The sequence below is a fragment of the Schistocerca cancellata genome, chromosome 6, assembly GCF_023864275.1.
Source record: "Schistocerca cancellata isolate TAMUIC-IGC-003103 chromosome 6, iqSchCanc2.1, whole genome shotgun sequence".
NCBI lineage: Eukaryota > Metazoa > Arthropoda > Insecta > Orthoptera > Acrididae > Schistocerca > Schistocerca cancellata.
The window spans coordinates 263,562,494-263,581,502 of NC_064631.1; the positions used below are offsets into that span (position 1 = coordinate 263,562,494).

The 19,009-nt window shown below is 42.2% G+C and overlaps 1 protein-coding gene across 1 annotated transcript in view; it reads left to right on the forward strand.

Moving 5' to 3' along the window:
- The window catches only part of LOC126088275 (uncharacterized), a 181,069-nt gene that overhangs the window by 152,723 nt on the left and 9,337 nt on the right, over positions 1-19,009 (forward strand). Inside the window, exon 2 of the mRNA XM_049906404.1 lies at positions 16,625-17,182. Coding sequence (XP_049762361.1) covers positions 16,625-17,182 — 558 coding nt within the window. The remainder of the gene's footprint in view (positions 1-16,624; positions 17,183-19,009) is intronic.

Below are 19,009 nucleotides of genomic sequence, written 5' to 3' on the forward strand. Positions count from 1 at the left end.
GTACGTTAATCGATATTGTTGGAACTAGCGCAAAGAAATAAGTAATTCTGAAAATGAAAAATGTAAGAATAAGGAAAGCTATATTTTAACATCAATTACATAGAACATGCATTTACAGTACGCAGTTTAGATAACGCCACAGAGTATACAAAGCAGTCATAGAAGTCTATTACACTCCGTGCACTGCACTCCGCCGCATACACTTTCACATAAGAAATTATTGTTCATATATCCTCAACACCCCTCTTTGAACTGATATTTCGGATGTCACTTTCACAAGTCAAACCATATTGTTTCAATGAATTCCCAAATTTCTCCTGTTCAAGGGCTTGGTTAGTAGATCAGGCAACATCTCTTTTGCGCATAAATAATCTACTCCAGTATTCCCTGACTCTGTGATTTCTATAAAATGGTGCTTTGTATCGATGTATTTGGTTCTGACACTAGTAGCGTTACTACTCCCTTGTTGTCAAAGAATATGTCCTGATGCTTCTCGAATTGTGTGTCACAAAGCCATATACTCAGCTTCTACCGTGCTCAAGGCTTCTGTTTTCTGTCTTCTTACAGGACCAGGATATGTCCCCCCCCCCCCATTAATCTAAAGCAGCATGCAGTAATAGACTGTCTGCTCTCCAACTCACTTCCCCTGTGTGCATCACTATAGCCCTCGAGTTTTATCTTTCCCTTCTTATAGTATCGTAATTTATAATCTTTTGTTCCCTTTAGTATCTAAATATCCTTGTAATGGCTCTCCAGTATTTCTCTCTCTTGGATATTCACAGAATCTGCCTACAACATTTGTGGCGACAGCAATATCAGGCTCTGCTATTTGTGACAAAGGCAAAAGGCCCCCTACTGCCTCTAAATATGGTACATTTTTATTGCACTTTACAACTTCTTCATTGGTCGTTAATTTGGCTCCTGCTTCCATCGGAGTATAAATGGATTTACACTCACTCAAGCCAAACTTTTCCCAAAGTTTCTCCGTGTATGACGACTAATCTATGCATTTCTCCTGTATACTTATTTCTAAAAATCTTCATACCCAAGTATTTGATTACTTCTCCCAAGTCATGTATGTTAAACTTGGTTCTTAATCGTCTTTTTAAATTGTTCATCTTTAGTTACAATGAAGAAATCATCCACCCATACATCCATCAATATGGCCTCTCATCTGTAACAGAGATCAGGATCTGCCTTAGACTGTTGCATACCCATCTTTAGCAAGGTTTCGTGCAGAAATCTGTTGCAACATCGGCCGCTGTGTTTCAATCCATAAATGCTTTTCTTCAATCGCCAAATCTTCCCTCTTTCTAGACGACTTTTGTAGCTTCATCTAATTTCTCATTTCTTTACGTAAGCTGTCTTCACATCCATTTGGTCAGTTTGTGAATCTCCTGTTATTGCCGGGGCCAAAAGATAACTAAGTGATTCATATTTTACCACTAACGGAAACGTTTCTATGTGGTCTGTTCCTTTTCTTGTGATTATACCTTAACTACAAGTCCTGTTTTATATTTTGGTGTTGCACTCTCCGCGTTTTTAAGCTCAACTCTCACGGTGATTGTAAGGATTTTTTCCTTTCTCACATGCCAACTCATTCGAAAATTTCATTTTGATGAAATGATCCTAATTCTCTTTCCATAGCTTCTCTTCATTGTTGAGAATTCGGACCACTCATAGCCTCTTCAAACGTTGTATGTTCATCATTAAAAGATATAATTTTCATAATCAGGGAGTTCTTTACGATTACTTTTCATAATCAGGGAGTTCTTTACGATTAGGTACATGAGAAGAACGTGTCAAAATATTTTGTTCCTCTTCTTCATTCTCTAGAACTTCATAGGATTTTGTGTTTCTTTTCCGGAATTAGTATTACTTGAAGACGTTAATGAAGTGGTTGTATTCTCTTGACGATCCTCTTGTATTTCGTTTTAATTACTCTCAAGGAATACAACATCTGTACCAGTCAGTATCTTCTTATTCGTAGATTAATGAGTCGGTAACCCTTTGCGCCCTCACAATTGCCTGGAAAAATATAATTCTTAGACTTTGAACCCCGTTTTCACCTCAATTGTTTTGGAATCCGTGCCATGGCCTCGCGTCCAGGAACTCTTAAGTTGCTTGGATTTGGCTTATTCCCTGTCCACACTTCGTAGACGGTTTTATTTTTTACCTCTTCGATTGATCAAATACACAGCTGTCGACACTGCCTCTGCCCAAAAACTTTTAGGTAACTCAGCATCCAACAATAGTCCTATTTCTCTTCTCCGCGGCTCTAATCTGAGGTGGACTGTATCTGATGGTGGTTTGTTGTCTAATTCCTGCTTCCTTCAAACGCTCCATCTATGTCGAAGGTTACCCTGTTTCTCTTCTTGACGGTTTCATTTACAGACAACAACTCAGCTGCAACGTATTTTACATAGTAAACATCATGTGACGTAATACTTTCACGTTTTCCATCTACAGTTACACTATGTGATCAAAAGTATCCGGACACCTGGCTGAAAGTTACTTACAAGTTCGTGGCTCCCACCATCCGTAATGATGGAATTCAATATGGTATTGGCCCACACTTAACCTTGATGACGGCTTCCACTCTCGCAGGCATACGTTCAATCAGATGCTGGAACGTTTCTTTGGGAATGGCAGCCCATTCTTCACGGAGTGCTACACTGAGGAAAGGTATCGATGTCGGTCGGTGAGGCCTGGCACAAACTTGGCGTTGCAAAACATCCCAAAGGTGTTTTAGAGGATTCACGTCAGGACTCTGTGCAGACCAGTCCATTGCAGGGATGTTATGGTCGTGTAACCACTCTGCCACAGGCTGCGCATTATGAACAGATGCTCAATCATGTTGAAAGATGCAATCACCATCCCCGAATTGCTCTTCGATGGTCGGAAGCAAGGAGGTGCTTAAAACGTCAATGAAGGCCTGTGCTGTGATATTGCCACGCAAAACAATAAGCGGTACAAGCCCCTCAATGAAAAACACGACCGCACCAGAACACCACCGTCTCCGAATTTTACTGTTGGCACTACACACGCTGGCAGATGACGTCCACCTGGCATTCGCCATACCCACCCCCTGCCATCGGATCGCCACATTGTGTACCGTGATCGTCACTCCACACAACGTTTTTCCACTGTTCAATCGTCCAATGTTTACGCTTCTACACCAAGCGAGGCGTTGTTTGGCATTTATCGTTGTGATGTGTGGCTTATGAGCAGCTGCTCGACCATGAAATCCAAGTTTTCTCACCTTCCGCCTAACTGTCATAGTACTTGCAGTGGATCCTGATGCAGTCTGGAATTGCTGTGTGATGGTCTGGATAGATGTCTGCCTGTTACATATTACGACCCTCTTCAACTATCGCCCGGTCTCTGTGAGTCAACAGACGAGGTCGGCCTGTACGATTTTGTGCTGTAAGGGTTCCTTTCACGTTTCCGCTTCACTATCACATGAACAGTGGACCTAGCGATGTTTAGGAGTGTGTAAATCTCGGGTACGGTAGTATGACACAAGTGACACCCAATCACCTGACCACGTTCGAAGTCCGAGTTCCGCGGAGCGCCCCGTTCTGCTCTCTCACGATGTTTAATGACTACTGAGGTCACTGATATGGAGTACCTGGGAGTAGGTGGCAGCAGAAGGCACCTAATATGAAAAACGTATGTTTTTGGGGTGTCCGTATACTTTCGATCACATAGTGTATCTTAAGATCAACTGTCCCAGAAAGCTCAGTCTGTAACTTGGAACCATCCACTGTGCATTTTACCGTATGCATTTTATTGGTAAAATCATAAAGAGCTGTTTTGTCTCCAATAAAATGCACTGATGCTCCTGAATCGAGTACACATTCTGGTTCTCTGTTACTCGTTACTCCAAAAGAGTAACAAATGGAGAGTGCCTTACCCTGATCGTCAGTTCTCCTCTCTGGACTATTTGCATCATACGTTTTTCCTTTGTACTTGGCCTTTAGCGGCATTGGGCTGTACGATGTGACCCATCTTCGGGCAGTCGTAGCACTTGACTGATTTCTTCTTTTTCTTCTTAGAATAAAGTGCTGTAGCTCTTTCCCTCACTGAATTATGGCACACTGTCTTACCTTTCAGGTCCTGCAGGATCTTCACTTTTATGCTGTCTCCCGTAGTCGGTATGCCTGAGCTTCTACAGCCCCATAACCATGGCTGCACATTTTACGGGCAGTCCTGATAGCAGCAATGTACCTACTCATTCATCGGCAGTCTCGAACTCAATGTTCCTTAATCGATTCGATGTAGATAATATCTTGTTGACATACTTGTCCACGATTTGCAGTTATCCAGTCGAGTGCTTATAACGCGGAGTAAACCGATTTTCTTGTAAGCCCACTATCTTCAAACGTGCTCTGTACCTTGTCCCAAACTCCTTTTACCTCACAGCTTTTCCTATTTGTATAATTTTACTCAGTGCGGTGTTCCATTCACTACGTCCCATAAATCGTTCAAGTGTAAATATGCTTCCACAGTAAATTTCCACGTAGCGTAGTTCTCGCGACCTTGGAGTCTCTTGCGGTGTTTATGCCTCACTCATTTTCGCAATTACTTTTACTGGTAGTAAAGATATTAAACTACGCCACAATCGGCTCATCCCGATACTTTCATTACACACTTACGGGACTATTCCGGCGATATTTCCTTCTATACATCACGATACTTACTGCGAACGCATTCACTGCTGCCGGGGCTCATAACCTGTTGGAACTAGCGCAGCGAACTAAATAATTCTTAATACGAAAAATGCAGGAATAAATAAAAGCTATATTTTAGCATCCGTTACACAGAACAGGGCATTTACAGTACGTAGATAAGGTAACGCCACATAGTATACAAAACTATCATAGAGGCCTATTACACTCAATGCACTACACTTTGCCACATATTCATACTTATACACATACACATTCACATACGAAATTGTTGTTCATATTTCCGCAACAGATATGTGCAGCGTAATGTGCAAGTACGAGCATTTTATGTATAAATAATAAACAAAATAATAAATAAAGATAAACTTGAAGATCAAACGCTGACAAAGCTTAAATCATAGTAATACTAAATGGAACAAGTTGTGCGTGTTAATTCCCCATTTGTCTGGAGTCTGAGCCGAGGTTACGATGGTAGAGATTTTCTTGTTGCTCAAAAATCACCTGTCAAGAAGATTGTGCAAGGACCTTCACATAAAGAATGTGCGTCCCATTACAGTGGCGGTCAATATCATACGTTGCGCGGATGAATCACCATGCTTCAGGAAAATTGGACGCTTGAAAGATTGTAAGAGAGATTTCGTAACAAACCCATACAAGTCAAGAAAGTGTAAGAGGAGTTTAAATTCAGTATTGTCAACATCTTTGACGCCAGTGAAGGCGTGGCTCTTATTTTTCCACATTAGATTGTAAAGAGAATAGCTTCAACGACTGAAGAATTGGTCTAAGGCAAAAGGTGACTTTTTTAATTTCAGGCGCCAGGTTAGACTCAAAATTTTGACTTTTAAGTTATTATATAAGAGTCATAACTAGCATGGTAAAACATTCTCAGAAAGCAGTATTCAACAAACGGATTTTGTCCACGATACCATATCCGCAAATTTTAATTTTTCACTTTTGATAACACATCCGCAATGTAAAAACCTCCAATATACCAGTTTATGTCCACCGACGTTTTAAATTTTGGCCAAATTTTCACAGTTTTAAACCTTTCTGTGTCGCCAAACGCAAAACGAAATTGAAAATATCTGCAAAATCTCCAGCCAAAATTAGCGTGACGTATCTTACGAGAAGTAGCTCGGTGTATAATAAATTTCCCAAAAGATGATAGGCCTGTTCAGGTCATGTAAAGATGCTCTAGAGTGATCCATAACTTATAAACTACAATAAAAGTGAAACTTCCTGACAGATTAAAACTGTGTGCCGGACCGAGACTCGAACTCGGGACCTTTGCCTTTCGCGGGCAAATGCCCTACCAGGTTCGTAGAAGAGCTTCCGTGAAGTTTGGAAGGTAGGACACGAGGTACTGGCAGAACTGAGACTGTGAGGACGGGTCGTGAGTCATGCTTGGGTAGCTCAGATGATAAGACTCCTGTAGCAGAACGACTGGAGACAGTCCTGCGCGGTTCAAATATATTGGCATATTGCACACTGAGAATACAACTGGCCTCCACCTGTTGGCTCCAGTTATGACTGGATTCTGTTAACGTGGAAAAAAAAAGACGATGGTAAACACCGAAACCGCCTCATCTAATGTTCCTTCGAATGCTCGACGCAGGAGAAATATATGCTGTCCACAATGGCAGATATGGTGAAGATTATATGGCTTTCTGCCATATTTATGATGCAACACCGCGTGCTGCAGGGATTGTGATGCAGGTGATAACTTCGTTTTCACTCCTACCCGTGACTAGGATTGTCATTTACTTTATTTACGTAAAAAAAAAGAAAGGCAGCCTTTAAGTTGATTTTATGGTTTCCAATTTGTTTTTGCTGTCTCGATGCTTTTCTTATCCTTAGGACAGCGCATTTGTACGAATAAAGATTGTTTGTTTACCCTGCCTTCCTGTTCCACAAAAAAAAAAGAAGATGGTAGAGCACTTGCCCGTGAAAGACAAAGGTCCTTAGTTCGAGTCTCGGTCCGGCACACAGTTTTAATCTGTCAGGAAGTTTCATATCAGCGCACACTCCGCTGCAGAGTGACGGGCATTCAGATAGTAAATTACACTTCGAGAAATAAATTAGATGTTATTAAAGCAGGCCAAATAATTTTACTGAATGCTGCACTACATTTAAAAGTGACACGTATACATGACACTATTTTTCTACATGGTCACCGAGTCTCTGTAAACAATGGTCGGAACGTTCTATCGGTCGTTCGGCTCCTCGACGATCAGAAAACCACTCCTTGGTCACGGAGCCATTCGAGAACGATGCGTGAACGTCCTCAACCATGGAGAGTTTCTGTCCCCCAAAGATGTTCTTTCAGCTAGCCGAAGAAACAGAAATCGGGTGGTGCAAGTGCTTCCTTTCTTTTCCAATCAGCATCACCAGTGTCTGTACGATCTTAGCCAAATTGCTGGCATTATTTCACTGCGGTTGGACAGGAAATTGCATTTGGTCCACATATAGCCAGAATTTTACGGTGAACCTATGTGCAATTTACATATTTTGCCCATAAGAATCGTACTGTCCCGCGTACTTCAGCTTTGGAGTACGTCTCCTTTTGCGTGTGACGACACTTGTAAGTTACTTCCTGAAGTCCCTAACTACAATATTCTTACAGCGTTTTCCCTCTTTTTTTACATGCTTTGAACTCCACTGCTTTTTTCCTTCGTTGTTAACAGAGGTTGAAGTAAAAAGAATCTTGGTTTTACTTGCCCTAGTCGTGGTTTATCGACCTTTCACGAACCGGCATTTTTGCATTTGCGTTTCCTGCGCAATAATGTATTTGACTTTGCTTGTTAAGCAACTATCCGAAGTGGAAATCCATCTTACAAATATTTCCTTCTGGAAATTGCCTCCCGTTGAGATTTGTCTGGAAAGAATCTAGTTCTACAACAGCCACTCCTACAGTCGTGGACAGGAAAAGAAGGATGAAAACAATTCAGATAAAGAACTGTCAGTGCTTCACACTGGGAATAAACTCCTATATCAAACAGAGTTTTAGTAACGAGTATACGCCAATTCATACAGTGCATACTTTCACGGCCAGTGCTATGTGACAACATTGACTGACTGGGAATAGGAAGAGGTTTAAGACGTAGTTTTGTGGGTCATGTTCGTTTCTTGCCACGGTAGACGTCCTCAGCGGTATTTCATATGTGGATAGGTGATTCTCCAATGCAATTTTCTTTAAAAAGAGAGTCAATGTACACTGTAATTACACAGTTAACCGAAATTGCAGCTCGATGGTTTCACGTTGGAGAATCAACGACCTGTATCTGAATTACCTCTGACAATGTCTTCGGCAACAAGAGAAAAACATTCAGAGACAAAAATATCCTGTAGATCATGGCCTAATTCCCAGAAAACAGATGTCGCCACGGAAATATGTAAATCGTTGACGAATAGTCACATTAAGACCACAGCAATGTAAATGTTCTTCTTCTTTCTGTTCTTCTTCGGTTCAAGTTTTAGGCAATATGCCTGTCTCGACATCACACTTTTAAGACGACCTTTTTCTCAGTCTTCCAACATCTCTTTTTTCTGAGGAGTAATACTTGTTTACAGAGACTGAAATTCTGTCTTCTTCGATACGTTCAATGTGTTGCTTCCAGTTCTCCCTATAGTCTTCCACTTCGTCATATAAGTTAAATATTCCTCATTCTTCTAGTAGATTCTCGTTTCTTATAATACCACTCTTTCAGAAAAGTTTGGCAGAGAAATCTTATTTCAGCCGATTGCATGCTGCCTTTACATTTCTTTTTTTCAATCCAAGATTCATTGCCAGAGAGCGAGTGAACCCATAACAGCATCTTCTAAAAAATACCCGTATCCTTAGTCTAGGGGTTAACTAGGGATCAAGATCTTTTGAATGATGCTGCCGCCATTTGATTAATTAGTTTTTATTTTATTGCCTATCCAGATTTCGGCTTTAAGCCATTTTCAAGTATAAAAACTTATTTGTATGTCAAAAGACTGGTACGATGTACAAGATCTGGACCATATTACCAGATATGCTTTTCTGACAAGAGCTTGTATTTCATACCGATTTTATCTCTCTTGTCAATATAAATAAGATTTAGACCAGAAAATGGCTTAAGGCCGAAATATTAATTGTATAACAACAAAATAAGAATTATTACATTCAAATGGCGGCAGCATCATTCAAAACAATTATCATGACTGGCTCCAGTCATAATAAAAATTAGTAATCATAATGTCCAGGGACCCGGGTTCGAACACAGCCACTGCTTAAATTCTGAATAAAAATCATTATCAATGGCGGCCGAAGACTTCCGACATAAGAAGTCACCCTCGTTCTGCCAATAGCTTGCCAATGAGGCCGAAGGAGCAGACAGATCTTCAGAGCACTCTTTCCCTTAGGTGAAAATCTGCCCCTAAAGACGGATGAATCAGGATTGATCAACGGGATACGGATGCAGAAGGCGGTGGAAACTATTGCATTAAGATGGATAGTGTGTATCCACAGGCCACGTGGTCTGCAACTGAAAAAATGTCATCATGATCTCTCCAAATTGAAAAAATTCCGTATTCATTTCCCATTTGGATCTACGAGAGGGCTGCCAAGGGGCAGGTGACCATTAGAAATGATTGAATAGCAATGAAGGGGTGATGATCTTCTACGAGTCGGACCAGAAATCTGAACATAGTAGGGAACCTAGAAAATCTGAAAAAGGAAATGCAGTGGCTCAGTCTGGATATAATGGGGAGCAGTGAATTGAAAAGGAAATAAGATAAGGATTTCTGGTCAGTTGAATACAGGGTATGCCAACAGCAGCAGAAAATGATATAACGAGATTAGTATTAGTTGTTGTTGTTGCTGTTGTGGTCTTCAGTCCGAAGACTGGTTTGTTGAAGCTCTCCGTACGACTGTATCCTGTGGGAGCTTCTTCATCTCAAAATAAATACCGCACCTGCGTACGGTATTCATCTCTCCATCTCCCTCTACGATTTTTACCCCCATACTTCAACCCAGTTATGTACTGGCGATCCCTGATGTCTCAGAATTTGTCCTATCAACCGGTCCCATCTTTTGGTCAAGTTTGTGCCCCAATTTTCTTGTCTCCCCAGTTCTATTAAGCACCTCTTCATTAGTTACGTCATCTACCCACCTACTTTTCAACATTCTTCTGTAGTATCACATTTCGGAAAGCTTTATCGTCCATGTTTCACTTCCATACATGACTACACTTCAGACAAATATCTTCAGAAAATACTTCTTAACACTTAAATCTGTATTCGATGTTAAACAATTTCTCTTTTTCAGAAAAGCTTTTCTTGCCATTGCAAGTCTACATTTCGTATCCTGTCTACTTCGGCCATGATCAGTTATCTTGCTGCCCTAATAGAAAACTGACCTACTTCTTTAAGTGTCTCGTTCCCTAAGCTAATTCCATTAGCTTCACCTGATTTAATTCGACTGCATTCCATTAACTTTGTTTTCTTTTTGTTGATGTTCATCTTATATTCTCCTTCCAAGACAATGTCAATTCCGTTCAGCCTCTTCCAAGCCCTTGGCTGTTTCTGACAGATTTGCAATGTGATCGGCAAACCTTAAAGTTTTTATTTCTCCTCCCTGAACTCTAATTCCTATGCCAATTTATTCTTTGGTTTCCTTTACTGCTTGTTCAATGTATAGATTGAAAAATATCAGGGATATGCTACAATCATATCTCACTACCTTCTCAGGCACTGTTTCCCTTTCACGCCCCTCGATTCTTATTACTGCTGTCTGGTTTATGTACAAGTTGTAAAAAGCTTTTCGCTCACTGTATATTACGCTTACTACCTTCATAATTTCAAAGAGAGTATCCCAGTTATCATTGTCAAAAGCTTTCTCTAAGTCTACAAATGATAAAAATGTAGTTTTGCCTTTCCATAACCTGTCTCCTAATATTAGTCGTAGGATCAATATTGCACCGTGTGTTCCTATATTTCTCCAGAAACCCGAGGTCAGCTTCTACCTGTTTTTCCATTCTTCTGTTAAAAATAGGTGTTGGTATTTTGCAACCATGACTTATTCTACTGATAGTTCGGTAATTTTCGCACCTGTCAGCAAATGCTTTCTTTAGAATTGGAATTATTATATTCTTCTTGAAGACTGAGGGTATTTAGCCTGTCTCATACATCGTGCTCGCCAGACGGAAAAGGTTTGTCATGGCTGACTCTCTCAAGGCTATCAGTAGTCCTGCTGGAATATCGTCTCCTCCCGGGGCCTTACTCTGACTTTCATCTTTCAGCGCTCTGTCATAATCATATCTGCCATCTCATCTGCGTCCTCTTCCATTTCTATAACGTCGACTTCAAGTTTATCTCTCTTGTAAAGACCCCCTGTACACTCCTTCTGCCTTTCAGCTTTCCCTTCTTTGCTTAGGGCTGGTTTTCCGTCTGAGCTCTTGATGTTGATACAGCTGCTTCTCTTTTCCCCAAACACCTCTTTAATGTTATGTTTCTTTCACCTAGTGATATATGCTTGTAACTCATGCATTTGTCCTCTGGTCATTCCTGCTTAGCCATTTTGCACTTCCCGTTAATCATATTTTTTAAGCGTTGGTATTCCCTTCCGCCTGCTTCATTCGCTGCATTTTTATCTTTTCTCCTTTCACAAATTAAATTCAATATCTCTTGTGTTATCCAACTGTGTTCCTTTCTCCTGTTCTTGTCAACCGTTGGCCAATGCTCCCTCTGAGATTCTCACCAACCTCTGGCTCTTTCAACTTATCAGGTCCCATCTGCTTAATTTCCTACATTTCTCCGATTTCTTCAGTTACGATCTACAGCTCATAACCAAAACATTTTGGTCAGAGTCCACATCTGTCTCTGGAAATGTCTTGCAATTTAAAATTCGTTATGAATAAGACAATAGGGCAGAGAGTTAACTGTTACGAAAAATTCGGTGATAGGTTTGTTCTCATCAGGTTCGACAGCAAACCAACACCGACAATGAGAGTTGAGATATACATGCTGACGTCGCAAGCAGAAGATGAAGAGACGGAGAAAGTATATGATACTGAAAGAGTATCTCAATATGTCAAGGGAGATTAAAATCTAATAATCATGGTCGGTTGTAGGGGAAGGAATAGAAGAAGGTGTTACGGGAGATTACGAGCTTGGCAGTAGAAATGAGAGAAGAGAAAGATTGATTGTGTTCTGCAGTAAATTTCAGATGATGACAGCGAATCCTCTGTAAAAAATCACAAGTGGTGGAGGCACACTTGGAAAAGACCCGGAGACGCCAGAAGATTCCCACTGGATTACATCATGGTCAAACAGATTCCGAAATCATATTTTGGATTGTAAGTCATAGCCAGGAATAGATATAGACTCAGATCACGGATTAATAATGACCAAGAGTTGGCTGAAATTTAAGAGACTAGTCCGGAAGAATCAACGTGGAAGTGTGATACTGGAACACCTAAGAATAATGAGACGTGTTTGAAGTTCGCCAAGTATGCGGTACTGCGTTAAGGAATACCACAGTAGGTATGTTAGTTGAAGAGCAGTAGACGTCTCTAAACAGGGCTATAAAATTTTCAGGGAATGACAGGAATATAGCAATATAAATCACTTAGGAATAAAATAAATAGGAAGTATAGCGCAGTTAAGGCAAAATATCGGCAGTAAAAAATGAGAAAGGAATGTTCACCAGAAGGACTGACTCAGCATACAAAAAGTCGAAACAAACTTCGTTGAAATTAAAAGTAAGGATGGTAACATTAATTTCACTTTTTAGCGCAGAAGGGAGAGCGGATAGGTGTAAAGAGTAAATTAAAGGTCTCTGTGAGGGAAGGACTTGTATGACAACGTGGTGGGAGAACAAATTGGAGTTGATGCGAAAGACATATGGAATCCAGTATTAGAATGAGGCTTGAGATCAAATAAAACAGAAAGAATAAATAACATTTAATGGGAATTTCTGAAATTATTGGGAAAGTTGTGACCAAACTGTTGTTCATGTTAGTGTGGAGTGTCTACGAGACTGTCGACATACCATCAGACCTTCGTAAAAATATCGTCCACCACAATTCCGAAGATAGCAAGAACAGGTAAGTCCGAGAACTATCTCACAATCAGCTTAACTGTTCAACCACCCAAGCTGCTTACAAGAATAATAGGCAGAAGAACAGAAAGGGAAACTGAGGGTCTGTTAAATGATGGCCATTTTGGCTTTAGGAGAGGTCCTCCAGAGAGGAATTTCTGACGCTGCGCATGATAAAGGAAGGAAGACTGAGGAAAAATCAAGACACACTCTTGGGATTTATTTACCTCGGAAAAGGGTTCGACAATACAAAATGGTGCAAAATGTTTGAAATTCCGAGAAAAATGGAGATAAGGTATCGGGAAAGACGGGTAATGTGCCGTCTGCACAAGAATCATGAGGGAACAATAAAACTGGAAGACTAAGAACCACGTATTCGGATTAATAAGGCTGTAAAACAGAGGTGCAGTCTTTCGCCTTTACTGTTCAATCTCTACATCGATGAAATACGACAGGAACAGAAGAAAGGTTTAAAATGAAAAAGAAATACATGACCTGTTGAACTGAACGAACAGTCTAATGAGCACAGAATGTAGACAGAGTAAAGCGGAAAAAGACAACAGTAATGAGAAATAGCAGAAATGCAAAGAGCGACACATAATATCAAACCGGTGACAACGAAGGAGACTAAGCTAAGGAATTATGTTACTCTGGGGAGCACGGCAATGTATGGTGGTGAAACATGGGTTGAGGGGAAATCGGAACAGAGGAGAATCGAAGCATTTGAGATGTGATGCTAGAGAACAATATTGAAAATAGGTGGACTGATAGGGTAAGGAACAAGGACGTTCTCGCAGCATCGGTAAAGAGAGGAACATATGGAAGACACTGACGTCAACAGGACATTAACAGGATATGATAGCACATGTGTTAATACATCCGGGAATAACCTCCTGAAATTATGGGGTTAGCGCAGGAAATGAACTTAGGGATGTATCAAATCAGTAGGAATAAATAAAATATCAGCGCCCACTCCGCTGCAGAGTGAAAATCTCATTCTGGAAATAAAATACAGTTTCACTTCCACATATGAACCGAAACTTACGATTTCAGTCTGTACGTCTTTAACGTTATTTAAGATACTATCGCAACCTAAATATCTAAAACTGGAGACTTGATCCAGTGCCTTATCTTCGACGACAATTTTTGATCTGGCTGGGTGTTTTCCATTGTGAGCTATAACTTTAGTTTTAGTGGTGGATATATTCAGAGTCTAGTCTTCTTACTTCACATTATGTAAGCACCGAAAGTTGCAGCTTGGAATTCTTATTCTGTATCAAGAGTACGTGATCTTATATGGCATGTCGTACAGATAATAGCTGCTTTTCAGCGTGTACCTTCACGAACTTCATACTTCATTTCCTTATAAGATCCTCAATATAGATATTTAACCCACCAGGTTAGCCGAGGTCGCTAATGGGCTGCTTCCTGAGTCCAGCAGCACTTCTTTAAATCTTTTCCCCCTCTCACGTTGATCCAACTTGGTAAGGGTCCCATACAAACAATGATGAAGAATCGCTGGAACGAAGGTCTTGCAAGCGAGCTCTTCAGTATATGAATTACAGTTCCCAAGACTCTTCCGATATATCTTTATCGACTGAATATATATTTATCGGACAGAAGTTCCAAGAAGTCTCAAGGCTGTAATCGATTCAACTCACTGGCCAGCGGCCGCGTAGTTAGCTGATATCGGAGTTTTCCCCTATTTGCCGGCCGGAGTGGCCGAGCGGTTCTAGGCGCTACAGTCTGGAACTGCGCGACCGCTGCGGTCGCAGGTGCGAATCCTGCCTCGGGCATGGATGTGTGTGATGTCCTTAGGTTAGTTAGGTTTAAGTAGTTCTAAGTTCTAGGGAACTGATGACCTCAGAAGTTAAGTCCCATAGTGCTCAGGACCATTTGAACCATTTTTTTTGCCTATTTGTACGCTTTTCAATACGTTTATTTACGTTTAGCCAGCTGCCAGTCATTGCAGTAGACGCTTCATTGTTTGTCACCAGCTCTGTGTTTCTAAATATGTTCCTTCCAAGAACATAATTGCTTCTTCCGCGACAAGCAATGTACCACATGATTTAGTTGAACTGTCGACTGCAGATATTTCCTGAACCGTGTAATATATCGTGATTCTGTTTTCGCCCTACTAAATTATGAAAATGTTCTCAGTGAATGGTGTATAGTCGCTATTCATAGGTATTATAAAGAACGTAGCAACCAGTCGTGGAAACATAATTTATTTATCTTGTTGAAAGTCGATTTCGACTGATATCAGTCATCATCGGTGCATTTTTCTAACCGATACATGCCATAAGTAGAAGTACTGTCCTTGCCAGATTTCTATCGATGTTTAACCCGCCAGGTTAGCCGAGGGCGCTAATGGGCTGCTTCCTGGATTCGGGTAGGCGCGTCGGCCTCGGGTCGAGTCCGCCTGGCAGATTAACGTCGAAGGCCGGTGTGCCGGCTAGCCTGGATGTGGTTTTTAGGCAGTTTTCCACATCCTACTAGGAGAATACCGGGCTGGTGCCCATGTCCCGCCTCAGTTACACGACTCGCAGACATTTGAATACGTTTGCACTGTTTCACAGCTTACACCAGACAGAGACAGCTGCGGTACACTAATTCTGTCGCAGGGGTACGGGGTGACGACAGGAGGGGCATATGGACACCCTCTGACACTAACATCACCAAATCAACAGTAACAAGGCCGACGTCGCGTTGAAGTGGGACAAAGGCTCAACAAAAATGATGACGATGATGATTCTCAATGTAGATGTTTGGTAAAAAGCTACATGCCAGCCTGATGTCTTGATTTATTATGTCTTTTGTTTATGAGCAGCGTTTTTTTGTTATTTTGGAATGTTCATATAAGGTTTTGGTTGTATGTGTAAGATGCATGGGACATGCTCTTGCTTCCATTACTATCTAGCGATCGAATCGAAAGCTTTCTCGAAGTCCGTAATAGTAACATGTGTTTTTAGACTAGCGTCGCATTTTTTTCTGAAGCTCTTTTAATATAGAAAAGTCATCGTTTGGGAGTGTCCTTCCTAAATCCATTCTGTTCTACTCTCAGGCATACATCTGCTCTTGTTTTGAATGGTTTATTTAATATTTTGAGTAAATATTATGAACTACATTGAAAATACTTGAACCTCTGTAATTGTCACATGTTCTTCCTAGTCCTTGCTTTTAAAAATAGAAAATACTTCTTTGGTCATCCAGGCAACAGGGATATTGCAACTTTGCCAGCATTCAGAGAATAAACCGTATAGAAAATGAAATTTTCACTCTTCAGCGGAGTGTGCGCTGCTATGAAACTTCCTGGCAGATTAAAACTGTGTACCGGACCGAGACTCGAATCAGGACCTTTGCCTTTCGCGGGGTAGTGCTCCACCAACTGAGCCACCCAAGCACGACTCACGCCCCGTCCTCACAGCTTTAATCCCGCCAGTAACTCATCTCCTACCTTCCAGACTTCACAGAAGCTCTCCTGCGATCCTTGCAGAACTAGCACTCCTGGAAGAAAGGATATTGCGGAGACATGGCTTAGCCACAGCCTGGGGGTTGTTTCTAGAATGAAGTTTTCACTCTACAGCGGAGTGTGCGCTGATAGGAAAATTCCTGGCGGATTAAAACTGTGCGCCGGACCGAGACTCGAACTCGGGACCTTTGCCTTTCGCGGGCTAGTGCTCCACCACTATCCTGCGAAAGGCAAGGTCCCGAGTTCGAGTCTCGATCCGGCACACAGTTTTAAGCCGCCAGGAAGTTTCAATAACTGTATAACCTTTACCTTACATAGCGTCCCTCCACGCTTCATGCGTCCGATGTTTATTCCATCTGGGCCGGAAGTTGTACGATTTTTTTAGGCTTTTTAAAACAGGCTTTAGCTCGTCTATCGAAAGTGATAGCATCGAACGGGTGGAGAGTGACACGTCTGTCTGCAGCTGCAGTCGCCGCTAAATGCGAGGTAGAGCCCTGTAAGAATGCGTCGCTGAGTGGGCGTCGCGGAGCCGGAGTGAAGGCCGCGGCAGTGAAACCGGCGCCTTCGGCGGGCGCCGCGCCAGCACGCAGGAAAGTGGCGGCTGGCGGCGCAGGCGTCGGTGCCATCGGCGATGCAGCGCGCGTGCCGCGGCGCCGGACGCGGGCGCCGGAATGTGTACCAGCGGGGCACTGGAGCGCCTCCGCCTATATAAGCCCCCGGCGGCGGCGTGATTTATGTCCAGTCGCGGTCAACACCTGCGGCCGCAACATGTTCACTCGCGTCGCGACGCCGGCCGCACTCGTGCTGCTCTGCGCAGTCGCCGCCGCGGCGGCGGCAGCAGCAGCCATCCCCGCCCAGGACTCGAACCCGGAGCTCGCCGCCTGCAGGGCCGGCGACGAGGAGGCGTGCGCCCGGGCCGCCGCGCACGCGTTCTCAGAGGTGCTCGGCTTCCGCCAGGTGCGTCTCTCTCTCTACCTTCACTTCTACCTCAAACAACTGCAAAAATTTGACGTCACACAGTTTCAGTGCGATCACTTTGTAGACTCCTTCGACACCTGAATCTGCATTCTGTGGCTTATGAAGCCAGTCTGAACCTGTAAACAAATATACTTCTTAGTCCGAAAGGATTTTTGCAGTCTATTTTCATAGCTATTCCTTTAAGGTTACGGACTTCAATCGGTAAAAACGGAACCCTCCTAAGATCACTTTGTCGTCCATCTGTGTCCGATTGTTAAAATCCGCTTTTCTCAGTAACTGGTGGACGTATCAAATTGACATCCATGTCGCATACTAATGCCTACAGTCCCCTAGTGGTGTAACAAATGGAAGCTTCTAAGGCAATGCGTTCAAAAGTCCAAAGTCAATATCATGCTGCTGCTTCAAATTCAAATTGATGTCTTGGTGAGCATTTATGTTCCATATTTTGATACTCCAAAACTCAGTCAATAAAAAAATGGTTCAAATGGCTCTGAGCGCTATGGGACTTAACATCTGAGGTCATCAGTCCCCTAGAACTTAGAACTACTTAAACCTAACTAACCTAAGGACATCACACATATCCATGCCCGAGGAAGGATTCGGAACTGCGCCGGCCGGGGTGGCAGAGCGGTTCTAGGCGCTACAGTCTGGAACTGCGCGACCGCAGGTTCGAATCCTGCCTCGGGCATGGATGTGTGTGATGTCCTTAGGTTAGTTAGGCCTAAGTAGTTCTAACTTCTAGGGAACTGATGACCTCAGAAGTTAAGTCCCACAGTGCTCAAAGCCATTTGAACCATATATATATTTTTTTTTTTCGAACTTGCGACCGTAGCGGTCGCGTGGTTCCAGACTGAAGCGCCTAGAACCACTCGGCCACAAAGGCCGGCCAATCATTAAAACCTAAAGGATACTTCCCGTTGACGTATAATCAGGAAATTTGGCGAGAATCAATGCTTCAAGGTACGAGTAAACGAAAAAATCATAGTATTGTCAATTTGTAATTATATCAGAATGAGGCTGTGGCTAAGCCATGTCTCCGCAATATCCTTTCTTTCAGGAGTGCTAGTTCTGCAAGGTTCGCAGGAGAGCTTCTGTAAAGTTTGGAAGGTAGGAGACGAGGTACTGGCAGAAGTAAAGCTGTGAGGACGGGTCATGCGTGAGTCGTCCTTGGGTAGCTCAGTTGGTAGAGCACTTGCCCGCGAAAAGCAAAGGTCCCGAGTTCGAGTCTCGGTGCGGCACACAGTTTTAATCTGCCAGGAAGTTTTGTAATTATATCACATGAAGAAAATATTTCGTTTGATATTCGACGACAAACTTCAAATTAAAACATTTTCGAATGTCTAGGAGACCCTGTGAATCATGGGACCGATATGCTGCCAGTATCAACATCGATAATAGGCAAAAAATCGACGAGATCCTCGATTCCGGGAATTAATTATATTTGTACGGAACCCTTTGTACGCGAGTCCTATTCGCACCTGACCAATTTCTTTAAGTTACGATAAGCCCAAAAATTTTCCGATGCATATGCAAAATTGGTTGTTTGCCTGTTGAAACGCATAGAATTGTTTTAAATTTCGGGTTGACATTCGTAAAAAAAACCTCTTCCAATCGAAAATATCCCTTATACTGACACCAAGTTTCGCGCTCTTCTTACCTCATTTTTTCCCCTTTGCAGTGCTTTACTATTAAAAAATTGTAAAGCTGGAGCAGACCGTCTCAACCTGAATATGTTCATTTTGAGCATTAGGCTATGACGATGGCTAAAATGAAATAACGATTAAACAATCAAGGCCGAAGATTTGA